This window comes from Micropterus salmoides, unplaced genomic scaffold, assembly GCF_014851395.1.
Source record: "Micropterus salmoides isolate LMB-PRFRI ecotype aquatic unplaced genomic scaffold, ASM1485139v1 Ms_hic_scaffold_8, whole genome shotgun sequence".
NCBI classification, from domain to species: Eukaryota; Metazoa; Chordata; class Actinopteri; order Centrarchiformes; family Centrarchidae; genus Micropterus; species Micropterus salmoides.
Window position 1 is genome coordinate 18905415 of NW_024044570.1, and position 15778 is coordinate 18921192.

Below are 15778 nucleotides of genomic sequence, written 5' to 3' on the forward strand. Positions count from 1 at the left end.
CAACGTCGGTTGCTGCAGCAGCAGTAACTGATAAATTCCAGGTTGGAAGTGACACATTGGGTGAATTGATTCTGATGATACCCGCCTACACTGAGATCTGGACCAATGAGTAGCTCTTCAGTACCTCTGTGAGACCCTCTCTGAGACTTTTAACTGAGGCTTTTATTTTGGCTGACACGCCGCAGGGGTCAGTTTATGAAAGGGTTTGTATTTTAACTTTCACTATTTATATGCGTTTGTCTGTGTTTTTATTCGTTCAACTATGGACCGACCGAGCCTTCGGAGACTTTTTTCTGCTTGTGATGTGGACAAGTCCGGTAAGATCGAGTACGAGGACTTCACCGTTGTCTGCCGGGAGCTCAACGTCCCCGAAAGTGAGATCAAAACTCTGTTCGACAAGTTCGACGCGGACGAAGACGGGTGCATAGACTACAACAAGTTTTCGTCCAGGTTTCAGGAGGTTTCAGAGACTATGGACCTGGCGTCTTTCGGAGCTGGGTCGTCACAAACCCAGGGCTGTCCGTGGGAAGAGTTTGTGGGCAGGGTAGATGCGGAGTCTCTCCTCTCTGAAAGGTAAACTCGCATCCGGCTGCCCACTCCGTGTCGAGCAGGATTTAGCAAGCCGGCGGCTTTGTTACTGCTGCTCCTGGAACGTTATTTAAATAAATGTCAGTTAAACGTTAGCTAACGTCAACGGCTGCGCTGGGAACCTGTTCCTGGTCGTTTTTATTTATTTCGTTAACTAAAACATGGATTTAATACATTATTTACATTATTTTGAAGTGTGTGGATAGTCCTGGTGACTCAGAACCATTACACATCGATATTTAATTTAACAAGGCTTCAAAGGCTCCTCTGCCCGATGGCACAGAATAGCTACATAAGTGTGAGATACTAAATCCACTTTTTTGTGGATTACAATCACTTTATTTGTATTATTAAAGCAGCTTTTCACAATGATCTTTGTTCATAAATGAGAAACAAAAAGAAACTAAAATGAAAAAGCATCCCACGACCCTCCTCAGTGGGTGGAATTAACTATTTACTTTTATTTCTACAAATGGGTAGGAAAAAATAACTGAAATGCCTTTAAGTAAAATGTTAACGTTATATAACATTCATCTATCAGAACCACAAACTGTAGCCTCCAAAATAGCTATAGAGTAGCTCTCTTTATTACATCCGTTAAAGGAGGATAATGCATTAGACTGCATTAGATTCAGCGAGGCCTACCTAAGCTGCCAAGTGTAGGTTAACGTTATATGTGTCGTATGTTCAGTGGACATTTTATTTTGGAAGTGGTTGCAAATGGTCAGCGAGTGGCCATGAGGAGAGACAACCATAAGCAACAGTTGCATGTAAGTAATTATTGACAACAAAACACAAATTAGAGCTATTATAGATCTATAAATTGAAAATGTGAGACTTGTAAAAGCTTTTTATTTGCTAATTTTCATTTTGTTTTTTTTCTCCAGTTGTTTTGGCAGATCTTAATACATGGGAACAAGAGACTGTGATTATTCATGTTATTTGGTATAGGTCATATGCTTTATTTTCATAGTTATGTCTAGAAAATGATTAGGGAGCTTTATTCAAAGCCATCCTGTTGCTGAGCCAAATGGTGTGATGCTAATAATGACCCATATACAGTCTATGTAATGATCCTGTGTTGGATTTGAACACATGGTCATATGTTGTCACTGTCCAAGTATTTCCAAGTTTTAAGATTTATTTATATACAGTTTTAATTCTACATATCGCCATTATGTCTGTGTTTTGGTCTAAACCTTTTACTGACACAGGTTACATTCACAACTAGTTTAAGTGTGTTGTGGTGGAAGTATGACTGTTTTAAACATACAGAGCACAGAGATGGACCGTGGATTATGTTGCATGATTGGTGTGTGTGAGGTTTATATTAGTTTTGATGTTTTTTACCCACCACACTTAATAGCCACTACCGTTCAGGCGCACGGGGGTGAGTACTGGATATTAAAAAGACAGATTGGAGTATGAATTTAAGACAACAACTTGTTCTCCTCTCACAGTCTCAGGGAGCAGCTGGCTGATCTTTACCAGGCCATTCACTCCTCTGCAAACACGAGTTTGCTGCCGCAGTATGAGGAAATCGTCCACTCTCTGATCAGTCAAAGCCTGGAAAACAGGCTAGAGTGTGAACAGCTGGAGACCAGTTTAAAGCGGTAAGTTCAAATGTCAGCATTTTCCTATGTGGGGTCTGCACAGAACAGCTGACCTGTGAAATAGACAGAATGATGATGTACACTCTTATGTGTCTTTGTGTGTATGAGAAATTACACTCAGTATTAGCATTTATAAGTTAATGTTTAAAACTGAATTTATTAGAAAGTTAGTTTTATAGGATTCACCATTGTCCTTTAGTGTAACCAAACTGCCTGTAGGTTTGTTTTGACTACAGAGCAGTGGTGCACCACTGCCCTCTTGTGGCTGTAAACCCATAGCTGGTGGATACCCAGAACCTTTTTTCTCCATGCACTGACTGAGATTGCCTGCTTGATTAAAAGCTGCATTAATTCATCTTTGCCCACTAGACTAGAGGGCAGAAAAAACATCAAAACAAGTAGAATAATACACATCTGACATTATTGCATATGGTAAACATGTTAGTAAGCAACTGCCTAGTTGCACATCCAGCAAACTAGCCTTCATTTGCCTTTGTCCACCAGACAGATGTTACATCCAACGTTCACTCTCTAGCTTCTAGAGGTTCACTGTCGTTATCAGCTAATCACCAACTTTGGCTGTCAGGTAGCTTGCTTAGCAGAAAAAAGCTGGTTGATGAGAGCAGTGCAGACTTAAAACATGCTTCTAATTCTCTAATTCGTCGCCTATGAGTTATTTGATTCAAATGTTCAATTAAATGTTAATATCGATTAGTTTTAGTGTTATTGGGTCCTTCTGGTTTGTCAGCTGGTCATAGTGTCACTTTTAGATTTTTTACAGTGGTTCCTGATGTTCAAGCTGAACAGTGATTCTCAATACGGTAGGTTGTATTTTAAAGGCATAAGGATGTTAGTTAAGTCTTTAATTTGTTTCCTTTTAAATCTGTGAAGTGATCACTCACATACTACCTTGAACTGACTATTGAATTTCATTCCTACGACATGGGAAGGAATCGCGTGTGTAAGCTGTTTTTTATATAGTGTTAAAGCTTTTTCCTGTTGTTCAGTAACTACACAACATGAGAAAGGTGACATTCCTTATACAGGGAAGTAGGAAGACTTAAATGTGCTGCCCTGCCTTGTTCTTTTAACCCTTTTACGCACTGGATGTACCCATCTATTGTACCTACATTTCCACAATCTGTTGAAGTAAATAGCCCGTAAAAATCGTGACATAAAACTTGTACTAAACTAAAATCAGTCACATGAGATGTCCTGTTGGGATACTCACTGACAAACTTTAGTACGTGTGTGGAATCTGCCTTTCAAAGGCTGTCCCTCCCTCGCCTCTGGTTGGTTCATGTGTTGTGTGACGGGAGCAGAGCAGTCACAACTGCAGCGTGTTTGAAGTCAAATCAGTCAGGTAGAATTGACACATGGAGAGAAGGTGGATGGATTCTTGTTTTTATATTGCTGCTGTGTTCATCTCTTGGACTACTGTTGGAGAATCCGTTTCGGCTGGCCAGCACAAACTCAAACTTCTTTTTCTGTTCAAACAGAGCGGAGGAGATGAACAACAGTCAGCTGACAGAACTGGAGGACGATATACAGCAGCAGCTACGCAGAACAGAGGAGAGGGTGAGAGATGAGGTAAGTGTGATACCTGCAGTATTTATAGTGGACGATTGCTCCTGTGATTAACTTTTAATCGTTATAGTTATTCAAGTTAAATGTATGAAACCAGATGAGTTGGCTGTCTGTGCAAGCAGCTGCATTTCACCAGTAAACAGAGAAATGGACTAAAAGAACGTATTTTATTTCATCGCAAAGTGAACATTTATACACATTCTCCTTTGCTTCTTGTGAGCTACCTCCATATTTGTGGTGTAGCACACAGCAGCAGGTTACATGCCTCCTCACAAAGAGCTCTCTGTAAAGTCAGATGAAAGCCCCTCTTCAAGGCCTGAGCGGACCTGCGCCTCTAACTGCTTTTGATTTCATGTTTGTAGGAGCAAAAGAAAATGGAGGGAATTTTGGCGACCATGCGGAGGAAGTATGAGAATGAGGTCACAGACCTGCATGCAACGGTGGACCGACTTTTAAATGTGGGTTTGCCCCACACAACATGCATTTACCACTGAAAGCCACTGTACCTGAAAGACAACACAAAAGCGCCTGCACGTTTCCAAATTTCTCACATAAAATGTTTTAGGTTACCTTTCAAAGAGCATTAACCTATTAAGAGCCAATAGCTTGCATCCACATAAAGTACATCTACAATGTGACAAGATCCAGCTAAAGACACTTCACTCAAAGCAGCAGAATGCAACTGAAAATGTGTCTCCAGTGTCCCCTCGTGATCAGTTTATGTTTCTCCGCTCACATTATACAGTAGCAAAATGTGACTACTGCTAAACTAAAATACACACTTGTGGTTAGCTTCACACTGAGAGGATTGTGGTGAGGATTTGCATGGATAAAAGTAACTTTGAGTTAGATAGACCTCATTCAGAAACTGCTTAGATGCAGTTAGTACAAGGACAAGCATAGAGGATAATGTTTGAGAAATCGCTGCATGTATACAACTTGTGGAATGCTGTTGTTAGCCACCTAGCCATGCTAGCTCCCATGGTTAATGCTTACACTCAGTTTATGCTCACGCAGCTATATGCTATTTCTCATTCTTGCTTTTCCGCTGCACTGGATTGCACCACCAGTGGTACTTTTCACTTTACAACTGTAGATGACCTGTTAAAGATCGCCAGAGGAAAGTTTTGCAAGAGTAGCAGCAATTTTAACCTACAGATCTAGACATGTTGATGTTGCCACCTACAGGCAATGTGGGCAGCGTGCGAGTAAGAGGCAGTGTGAATTTCATGGATCTGCAGTAGCTAAGCTGTAGGCTACACCGGAGTTGATGTGCGTTAGGACCACAGTGGCTACGTAGACAGCATGAGATTGGTCACCTCGGGCAGCTTGACTATTGCTGATAGTGAAGACCAATGCAGGTTAAAAGAAGGCTCAGTGATCTTCTCCTTTTCAGTAACACACAGTGAACCTACAGCATGTAAACACAATTACTTAAACCTTTGATTGCATTGTAGAAGTCTTCCGTTCATTACAGAGATGAAGCAAACCGTCCCATTGTCTCTCTACATCACAGAGTAAATAAGAGTGCAATAATCAAAACAGTTTATTCCCTGATATTGAAAACTGTTCATATCGTGTTTCAGTGGCGCTATCAACAGGTGAAATCTGATGCTGTACTATATGTCAATATCAATACCTGAACAAGTCTGCCGAACATCACGACTCTCAAAAACAATTCCACCTTGAGCATTTCCACCAACAGAGAAAATGTGTAATAACACCAACGTTTATAGTTGAAATGTGCAGCACAAGCGACAGAGCTCAGTCAATCTACGTTGCAAGTTTTCTTTCATGTATACCAGCAGTTAGTGTATGCTGCAGTTAACAGTTGTTACGACTTGCAGATTTAAAATGTATAAAACCTCAAACACACACATTCTGTAAACAGCAGCTATAAAGGAGAAAAATGTGATCATACTCAATGTCTCCATTTGGCATATATCATATGTCAAATTGCTGACAGTTACTTTCCTTGCCTGTAGACGGCGATCTTTGACATGAAAGGCCCCATCCACACTATTGCGTTTTGTTTTAAAACAGAGACCTTTTGCTACGTTTGCACCTCACGTCCAGACTAAAACGGCGAAAACGAAAACCTAAAATGGAGAAGTTTGAAAACGGCTGCCCCGTTTTTTGTTTTAAAACTCCGGGATGACTTTAGAAACGATGACGCAGACGCTCACGTTTGGCTCTCTGAGTCTCATAAGTCATGCAAAGCAGAAACATGATGCTACCAGCAGAGTTTTGACTTGGTATTTTATTAAGATATATATTGTACCATGCACAGCCTATAGCCTACACTTGTACTGTATATGTTGCCTATGTACTTTGCAACGACCTCCAGTCTGTTTTCTGCCGCCACAGCCACTTTTAACTCAGGTGTTACATTCAGTAATAGTCCCAGCTCATTATTGGTCCATGCAAAATAATATCTGGTGTGGTTCTTTGTCTGTAGTACTTTATTCTTTTGCCAAATCTTCTGTAACTATGGAATAAACCATCTGCTTTATGATTACACCGGCATGTGTATGCCCAGTGTACGTGAACGTTGCTTTAATGTAGACAGAGATTAACTCTGATACGCAGCTAAAACACTGGTGTGGACGGAGATCGTATTCGTTTCGTAACAAAAACAGATTAGTGTAGATGGGGCCTGAAGCTAGACAGAGTAATCAGCTGGGCCAATATTAGCTTATTGCCATTATACTGGTATTGGTGTATATGAGGCTAGACATACTGTAGCAGTACAACCAAGCCGAAGATATGTTTGAGGTCATTTAGAAGCAGAGCATCACAGAGCACTCACACGTTTATCAATACATTTCTGGGTCACAATTCTTTAAAATACAAATTTAAGAGATCCTTACAAAAATGTTTGTGTGTAATGTGTCCATGTCAGTTCGGCTATATTTGTCATGTCTACATCTGCAGGTCAAATGATTATTAAAACACAATGACTTATCATCTAAACATCTAAAACTGTTTAACAAAATGCTTGTGTAAATGTCTATTCTCAAGAGCCAAAAGGACTCTGAATTGAACCAGTCAAAGGAGGAGGTGGTCAGACTGAACAAACAAATCCGTGATCTCTCACAGGTAAGTCATTTTGGAAGTGATTGTTTGACGAGTCACATGAAGGTTGGCGGCACGGTGGTCCAGTGGATAGCACTGTGGCCTCACAGTAACAAGGTTGCGGGTTCAAATCGTGGTTGCCCTGGCCTTTCTGTGTGGAGTTTGCATGTTCCCCCCTGTGCATGGGTTTCCTCCCACCACCAAAAATATATTAGGTTCTCCGGTCAGTGCTATTAACCAGACACTGGTAAAGATCTGGAGTTGGTCCCCGGGCGCTGCTCCCTTGAGGGATGGGTTAAATGCAGAGAATTAATTTTGCAACATGTATGTGTATGTGACAGTAAAGTATCTTCTATCAGGTTGTATGGAATTGTTCGAGTTATTCACTAAATCTCCTCACAGGAAAATGAGCAGCTGCGGGCCTCCCTGCTCCAAGCCGAGACAAACATCGCCGTCTTGCACGCGGAGCTGGACAAGCTGAAGAACATGTATGCAGACCAGAAAGCTCAACACCGAAGGTCAGGCACTGTCTTTAAGCCTCAGCTTATGTCTGAATGTGATCCAGCATCCAGTACAACATGTGACTTGTATTTCGTTACAGAGAAACAGATGACTTGAGGAGGATGGTTGTGGAATACCAGTCATATTCCAATCAGATTCAGGTTCTCCAGTAAGTCTGTCTTTCACTTGATAAAGCTGTGTCTAGTGTATTTTATTTAGCAAGGTTGTGTGTGTGTCTGTGTGTCTAAATCAGGAATACAGGGATTGGTTAGTTTCAAGTCTCACTGTAAATTGTCTTAACACATTTCTTTAACTGCCCCCTATTTAGCATTATAAGCAGTATATAAACATCTACTAAATGTTTATAAGACACTATAATGTTGTTGGGAGCAGATTAAAATTTTTATTAATGTATTTTTTAATAACTGTTAATCTTGTGGGCACCTAGAAGTGGATGGTTTTTTGTAATGAATGAGAATTAGTGAATCATAGTTGTAATAATATGTCATAGGAGAAATAATATTGACAAATACTGTACAACACTTAAAACATTTATTTATATCTCTGTACACCTACCTTTATATTGTATTATAAACAATGTATTAAATGTTTAAATAGTGCTTATAAACAGCCCCTATGTTACGGGAATATTTCTATTTGTGTGAACCAACCCTTTAACATACTTTGATTACCAGAAGTACAGGTGTAAGTGTATTTAGTGGACAGCACAATCTATATGAGGCACATAGTAAAGCAATAAAGGCATACTAGAGTACTCATTTAGTGTACTTGCTACATCCACACTATTATGTCTTTGTTGTCTACACCGCAGTTGCTGAAGATTTAGTGAAAAAAGAAAATACTACTACAGACGAAGAACCACACCAGAGATTTTTTTGCATGGGGTGACAACCGTCTGCATTTTAAAACGAAAACATGGTAGTGTGGATGAAGCCTTAGGATGCTTTGTTAAACCACATCCAACGTGTCCCTCGGATTGTCAGTGCAACTTGTTTCCACACAACTGTTGCATGAAAGTAAATGTTTGTACATGCATCTGACCCTGTCTTGTATTTCCTTGAACATCATTAGGGAAACTAACAAAAAGCTGTATGACAGTAACGACGGACTGCGCTCTGCGTTGGCCAGTGAAGCGGTTAAAAGGAGGGTGAGTTCCTTGTTTGCTGATTGCATATGTCCTTATACCAACTGGCTCTACGATCAGATAGAAGGTGACAGTAAATTGTTTTCACTAGTACAAGTGTACAAAAAAAAAGTTTCCTCCCTGACACTCCTAATCTGCTCTACAGCTGTCTCCCCAAAATGAAATCCCCGCCCGAAGGATGAAACCCCTCCGACAGAGCACACTCAACCACGGCAGGTATATAAAGTTTTTAACACACCTCTGTGAATCTGCGGATTGATCTTGGCTAATTAAAGTGTCACAGCTAAAGCTATAGTGCGTGTGTCGGTGCTTTGGAGCAGCTCAGAGCCGGATTCCAGCAAAACAACCTACTTTCATGTGGCCACCTGGGCTGATAGGTATCTGGACAGTGGAGTCTCCATGGCGATGGACACAGCCGAGAGCGCAGGCAGCGATTATGACAGCGACGACAGTAGGAGCACGGTGGAAACTGTGCACCACAGTTACTCCTATGTCCCGTCCGATGTGGAGGTCAGAACACACCTCAAGTTCAAATAGTGGGTCACATAATGCCAGCATGCTGTTGAGCTGTGAGGACCTTAAATTAGTATAGTCTTTGTCTGTTGCAGATATCAGAAGTGAAATCTGAAGCTGCAGTGTCGGTGGCTCCTAGCAGGGCGAGCTCCATTGCATCGTCCCTACGAAGACGTTTGTCTGCATTTTCCACAAAGGTGAAATGGCTTTTAAATGGATGAGACTTCCTCTGTATGCGTTGATTTTAGTGATTTGTATGTAAAGATATATAGGTTCAAAGCAGACATTTTGGAGACATTTTAAATGAGAGAGAGAGAGAGAGAGAGAGAGAGAGAGAGAGAGGCCATTTATTTACTAAAGATTAAAGAAAAGTAAAAACGGGTAGCAGAAATTTCTGCTTTCCTCCCATGTTAATCATCTCACTGTCCCTCAGATATATTAATATATATATATTAAATTAAATTGTGACCCCTCCTGGGGGTCCGGACGCATAAACTTTTATTTCTCCTTATGCTAATTAGCAAATGTTACCATGCTAACATGCTAATTTAAGATGGTAAGCATTAAACTGGCTAAACATCCCCGTCAATGTGAGCATGTTAGCATGCAGATGTTAGCATTTAACTCAATGCATGGCTGTGCCCAAGTAGATTAACAGCTTCACAGATCTGCTAACATGGCTGTAGACTCTTTGTCTTGTTAAGACGTGAGAGCTGCATACCACTGTTGTTTTAACAGCATTTAAATGACTATATTTCAATGTGTATTTCAGCTATATGTTGACATATGGTGATTGAAATGCTATTAAAAACAAGAGTTATTTGATGTCTTATGACCCACAGATTAGTAAATACATCTGACCAAAGAACTCCACTTACTAGGTTTTTCTCGAACTTTCAACCACATCTCATAGTTGTCATCAGCAGATGGAGCTTTCTCAGTTATATGGAAACTCAGTTGTGATAACAGATAGTTGTATAATGAAAAAGATGAGATTTCATAAAGGAAAAAACAGCAACAACTGGACCTTGAGTTTAACTTCTTAAGTCCAAGGATCGAGAATAAATATTGACTCTCAACTAAATAAATGCTGACGGCCTACTTTTTCTTTATAATAAATAAAACAAACAACTAAAATAATTTCCACATAAAATGGGGTAAGCTTGTTATCTTCTGTTCCAATCACGAAGCCTTTAGAAACAGGCATAGAAGAAACTGAGGATCCTGGTCCCATGTACCGTCTGGTTTTAGCTGGAGACGCGGGAGCTGGAAAGTCCAGCTTCCTGCTGAGACTGACGCTCAATGAGTTCCGAGGAGACATTCAGACGACGCTGGGTGGGTGCCACAGCAAACGCATCACATTCAATCAAACACTGACGCATTCTTGATTTCAGACATTTAAAGCTGCTTTTTTTGGTTCGCAGGAGTTGATTTCCAAATAAAGAGGATGCTAGTGGACGGAGAGAAGACGAGTCTGCAGATATGGGACACAGCTGGGCAGGAGAGGTGGGTGCTGTACTGACTCCGGTATAGTGTTTCTCAAGGAAGCAGCAACAGGAAAAACATGGTGCTATCAACTAAATCTGGTTTTTGGGGGTTTTTTTGTTGTGTGTTTTTTTTATTATTACTGAAGAATGGGAAATACACTAGACTAAAAATAGTGTTGTATTTCTTCTTACTGCAGATTCCGTAGTATTGCCAGGTCCTATTTCCGTAAAGCTCATGGAGTCCTGCTCCTGTATGATGTTACTTCAGAAAGCAGCTTCCTTAATGTCAGGGCGTGGGTGGATCAGATTCAGGTAATTCTGGAAATGCCAAAAAATATCAAATGACCATGCCAAAAATCAAGAATATATTTTACAACGTTTTTTTGTTTTTATACAGGATTCAACGGACGAGAAAATCCCCATGTGTGTTATTGGAAACAAGGTGGACCTCCGAGAGCAGCTACCAGAGGGAAGCAGTGTGAGCAGTTTGCATGGAGAGAAGTTGGCCAAGGTGTGTAACTTTTCATCCCACCTGATGGAAATAAGTTTATACAGACGCCCGGCCTCCCAGGTGTCTAAATAAACTGACTGCAGTCAGGTATGTCGTTGCTTTGCTTGCAGGCATACGGCGCCTTGTTCTGCGAAACCAGTGCCAAAGAGGGAACCAACATTGTCGAAGCTGTGCTTCATCTAGCGAGGTAGGAGGCCAGAGAGAGAGAGGGCACGCTTGAGTTTAAAGTGTGTGTTTTTTTTAATTAATTAATTTATTTTTATTTACGAAACCATGGCAACACTTAAGACTTGTTTTCCCCTGTCCATAGAGAGGTAAAGAAAAATGTCACTCTGAGGCGGCAGTCAGATTCTCAGGTCAGACTGAGTCCATCAAACCCAAAGAAGACTCTTAACGCCTGCTGTGGACTGTAGGTGATTGATATCTGTGGGTACGATGGAGCAATGAAGGACACCAAATGATTTTTATTTTTTGATGATGAAGAACATTTTCTTAAATATTTTAACCTTTGAAATACTTAAACTCAAATATATAAATATATATAAAATATATTTTCATGAAAGTTAATTCTTTAATCAAAATGAAGATTTATATTGTTGGAAAATTGCAGAAATATAAATGCAGGTAATGTAATCATCCTTATGTTTTTGTTAGCTTTTATATTTATTTAGAAGTAATTTTATGAAGTAAATAAATAAGGAATATTATGTGCCTCAGTTGAGATGAAATAGTTAAATAGAAGTTGGAAATGGTTTTGCCAGACAGTTTTTAAATGAATGCACATTTTTTTTCTGCTGTGAGACCAAATGTCTGCGACAGAGGTGTTTGTCTTTTTCTCTAGATCTTTTCAAGGACCAAAGATACATTTTTTTTTTTTTTTTAAACATTTTTATTGAGCATCAGTTTAAGCGATATTACATTTTACTTTCAGCACCTTCAACATTGGAGGATTGATCAAATATCTCTCATGTTGAAAGTTTTATTTGTTTACTAAAATGACTCATTGTAGTTTGTAGTTAGCCTTAACCAAAGTTTTTTTGTTTTTTTTTTAAATAACAAACCGAAATGTAACCTTTTCCAATTAAACACAACTGCAAATAAACTTCTGTCTGATCGATCAGCAGAAATCTCTCTCTCATAAATACTGTACGCCTTTCAGCGAGACATTTTTCTACCATGTGAAACTCCTCCTCATGTCTTCACAGTAGAAAACTCTTTTCAAATGAACTTGACTAAAGAGGACAGGGGACCAAACTCTGCACCTGCACATGATGATTTTCAAAGTTTCAGTTTCTCGCAGTCAGAATCATTGACGTCACTAAGCTGCCCAAGGCCACGACCAGAGCTCCGAGTATAAACTTCCAGGAAAGTCCCTAAAAACACAACAAAAACAGTCAAAATCCAGTCTGTCGGTTATCAGAAAAAAACACATTGGAGACATTTCTGTTATAGCTTACATGAGGTTTCTTCTTAGAAGGAACCAGAAAAGGTGTGATATTGTCGCCAAGCATCTCCGCTGGTTTAGCTTTCCATTCCTGAGTATCTTTGCCTCCTGATTGCCTTTTGACGATTTTAGATAACTCGACGTGGATCGCCTAAAGAGGAGCGGGAGAAGGGTTCCATATTAACACATCCTAATGTTGGACAGAGAAACATGAAACCTTTTTATCAAGAGAAAAATGTGAACATGCAGTTTTAAAAAATATCCAGCAGGTGAGAGCAGAGGTCTGAAACACAGAGTCATGACTAAGGCCAAAAATGTAAGAAGCCAGCAAATCATAATTTTTTTGCCTTTAAAATTCACTTTAAACTATATCCTAAATGTCCCTGCAAGGGACTTAACATATTTTGCAAACACTTCCAGTAGATCTTCATTAAAGGTTGTAACCTGTCATAAAATGTATTAAAATACCAGTTCATAATGCAGTTTTGTTGCACCTCCATGTTTCTTTGTGTCCATCTACAGACTGCAGTACAATAACTTTCTCACTGAGCAGCTAAATCAGTTTTCTCCACGGTATTTAATCCAGGACTGAGACAAGGGTGTAATTACCCAAGCAGCAGATATTTTCGTTTTGTCTAGACAAGACCAGACATATTTGGGATGGTGGCAGTGTGCCCTATAGGTCAAGTCACTGTAATACTGGCAGCAGTGTGTTGTAAACCTCAGTCTGCAGTGAGTGGAACCAGTGAACTAAAATAATGTTCATAAACTGGGATTGTTGTTAATTTTTGTTGTGATGAACAGTACACCAGAGTGGTTAACCTAATTATACAGTATGGAGACTATATTGTAGCTGAAAGGGTGACTCTGGCTCTTTCTTACCTTCACTCTACTACTTTTGGAGTGCAGGGCGTCAGAGTTACAATATTTAGCTCAGTGTCTGTCTTTACTATTTTTTTTTTTTACCTAGTTTGCCGGACAACTCAGAGCAGTGTGGTCACATCTGCAGACTGCCACATGTGCAGTCGGCCAGATCCTCTGTGGAGGATTTGGCAGATTACACAAACCACACAAACAAGACAAAACAGGCCTTCAACACAAGCAGCTCACTGGGATTCGAGGCGTCTCTTTTCTTCAGGCTAATGTGTGAACAGCTTTCCTTTCAAATTCTCTAAATGTTCATATTGAACATGAAGGGGGTTTTCTTCATGATGAAGATGTGGTGTTTCCCAAATGTTTTTTCTGGTAACTGCGATGATGCAATAAAAACAAGCAGCTGTAAGATATAAGCGTGTGGATGAAGATGAGAGGAACTTAATGAGGTGGTAAATGAAATTCATTGTCCTTTAGTATCATGATTTACAACAGAGTGTTGTTTGAAAAGTACCAGATCCAGATTTAATAAGAATTGGGGATATTTTCTAAATAGGTTCTGCTAACGTTAGCTGTCTGTTCCGTGTGTACGCTGAAAACACTTTGTTTTTTACGCAGCCTGGCTCTGTAAATAAGGAAACAAAGTGGCTCGGACCGAGCACACAACACTATTCCAGCTATGGTTTGTGTATCTGTAGTAAATAACTTCAAATGACTTGCAGACAGACATTAAGCTTACTTTGTAGTTTGCCAAGACGTGCTGTTGTGATGTTAGCTATAGTAGCAGGAGAGTTGTGAGTATCGCTGTCTGGAGCTGCTGGGGTGTCTCTGGGACTGTCTCGTCCTCTTTGCATGTTAGCTTCATGTTAGCTTCATATGTTACTTACGGTACTTGCTGTGTTGTTGTTTGCGCTATATCATGGTTATTTGTCATTTAATTGGGTTTCTTCAGAATCGCTTACTCCACCTTTTAAATTAAGTTTGAGGTTGTTCAACTTTGTAATAATAATAACCTTTCAAGGGACCCAAGGACACTTCAAACATAAACAACACAAAAACAACAAAAAACTAAACTACAAAAGGAAGTCATTAAGAATTATATGCCTTGTTGGGTTTCCAGAGAGGGAACGTTGCGGATCTCTGAATGTATGGAGTTGAGGTCAATATATTGTCAGATGCTGGTTGGTATAGATATTAGAATTTTTGGTTTGTGGTTTATTTTCTTACATATTTTAACCTTTGAAATACTTAAAACTCAAATATATAAATATATATAAAAGATATTTTCATGAAATTTAATTCTTTAATCAAAATGAAGATTTATATTGTTGGAAAATTGCAGAAATATAAATGCAGGTAATGTAATAATCCTTATGTTTTTGTTAGCCTTTATATTTATTTAGAAGTAATTTTATGAAGTAAATAAATAAGGAAATTATGTGCCTCAGTTGAGATGAAATAGTTAAAAAGAAGTTGAAAATGGTTTTGCCAGACAGTTTTTAAATGAATGCACATTTTTTTCTGCTGTGAGACCAAATGTCTGCGACAGAGGTGTTTGTCTTTTTCTCTAGATTTTTTCAAGGACAAAAGATACATTTTATGACACATTTTTATTGAGCATCAGTTTAAGCGATATTACATTTTACTTTCAGCACCTTCAACATTGGAGGATTGATCAAATATCTCTCATGTTTAAAGTTTTATTTGTTTACTAAAATGACTCTTTGTAGTTTGTAGTTAGCCTTAACCAAAGTTCCATGGCCACTTTTTTTTTTTCAATACCAGAATATTTTCCAGGGCCATTTTTTTTTAATGACAAACCGAAATGTAACCTCTTCCAAATAAAACAGACACAACTGCAAAGAAACTTCTGTCTTATCGATCAGCAGAAATCTCTCTCTCATAAATACTGTACGCCTTTCAGCGAGACATTTTTCTACCATGTGAAACTCCTCATGTCTTCACAGTAGAAAACTCTTTTCAAATGAATTTGACTAAAGAGGACAGGGGGCCAAACTCTGCACCTGCACATGATGAAGTTTCAGTTTCTCGCAGTCAGAATCTTCCCTTTCAAGGGACCCAAGGACACCTCAAACATAAACAACACAAAAACAACAAAAAACTAAACTACAAAAGGAAGTCATTAAGAATTATATGCCTTGGTGGGTTTCCAGAGAGGGAACGTTGCGGATCTCTGAATGTATGGAGTTGAGGTCAATATATTGTCAGATGCTGGTTGGTATAGATATTAGAATTTTTGGTTTGTGGTTGATTTTTGTGTCTGAATAACTGACCACACTCAAAGATTTGTATATTCATTAATTGTAAAATACATGTCAAGGATTGACAGTGTTTGGCATTGAAATTTAAATATTTTACTATCACACATTTGAGAAGTTTATTTATTAAAGCAGGGGTTGG

The 15778-nt window shown here is 39.3% G+C and overlaps 2 protein-coding genes across 3 annotated transcripts in view; one reads left to right on the top strand and one right to left on the bottom strand.

Moving 5' to 3' along the window:
• zgc:162879 (ras and EF-hand domain-containing protein) lies at positions 1-12163 on the top strand. Of its 2 annotated transcripts, none has more exons than XM_038706914.1 (17): positions 1-573; positions 2049-2201; positions 3701-3791; positions 4151-4246; positions 6810-6887; positions 7266-7381; positions 7465-7533; positions 8457-8532; positions 8675-8745; positions 8850-9039; positions 9138-9239; positions 10233-10377; positions 10467-10548; positions 10727-10841; positions 10927-11040; positions 11151-11227; positions 11351-12163. In XM_038706914.1, exons 1-17 carry the CDS (start codon positions 263-265, stop codon positions 11451-11453), a joined length of 1989 nt encoding a protein of 662 aa, XP_038562842.1. In that variant the 5' UTR covers positions 1-262; the 3' UTR covers positions 11454-12163. The 2 variants fall into 2 exon arrangements, with proteins under 2 accessions (XP_038562842.1, XP_038562843.1); XM_038706915.1 differs by having other exon boundaries at positions 8907-9039.
• Positions 12085-15778, bottom strand: part of fkbp16 (FKBP prolyl isomerase 16) — a 37637-nt gene continuing 33943 nt past the window's right edge. The window contains exons 7-8 of the mRNA XM_038706918.1: positions 12498-12635; positions 12085-12413 (exon numbers count right to left, since the gene is read on the bottom strand). Coding sequence (XP_038562846.1) covers positions 12327-12413; positions 12498-12635 — 225 coding nt within the window. The 3' untranslated portion in view covers positions 12085-12326. The remainder of the gene's footprint in view (positions 12414-12497; positions 12636-15778) is intronic.

What these genes read in the sequence shown, in the direction of transcription:
- zgc:162879 (XM_038706914.1), top strand. Translation starts at nt 263, where the DNA reads ATGGACCGACCGAGCCTTCGGAGACTTTTTTCTGCTTGTGATGTGGAC. An exon ending in GTGAAGCGGTTAAAAGGAGG is followed by an intron (nt 8,533 to 8,674) that starts GTGAGTTCCTTG and finishes TCTGCTCTACAG; the next exon opens with CTGTCTCCCCAAAATGAAAT. An exon ending in GACACAGCTGGGCAGGAGAG is followed by an intron (nt 10,549 to 10,726) that starts GTGGGTGCTGTA and finishes TTCTTACTGCAG; the next exon opens with ATTCCGTAGTATTGCCAGGT.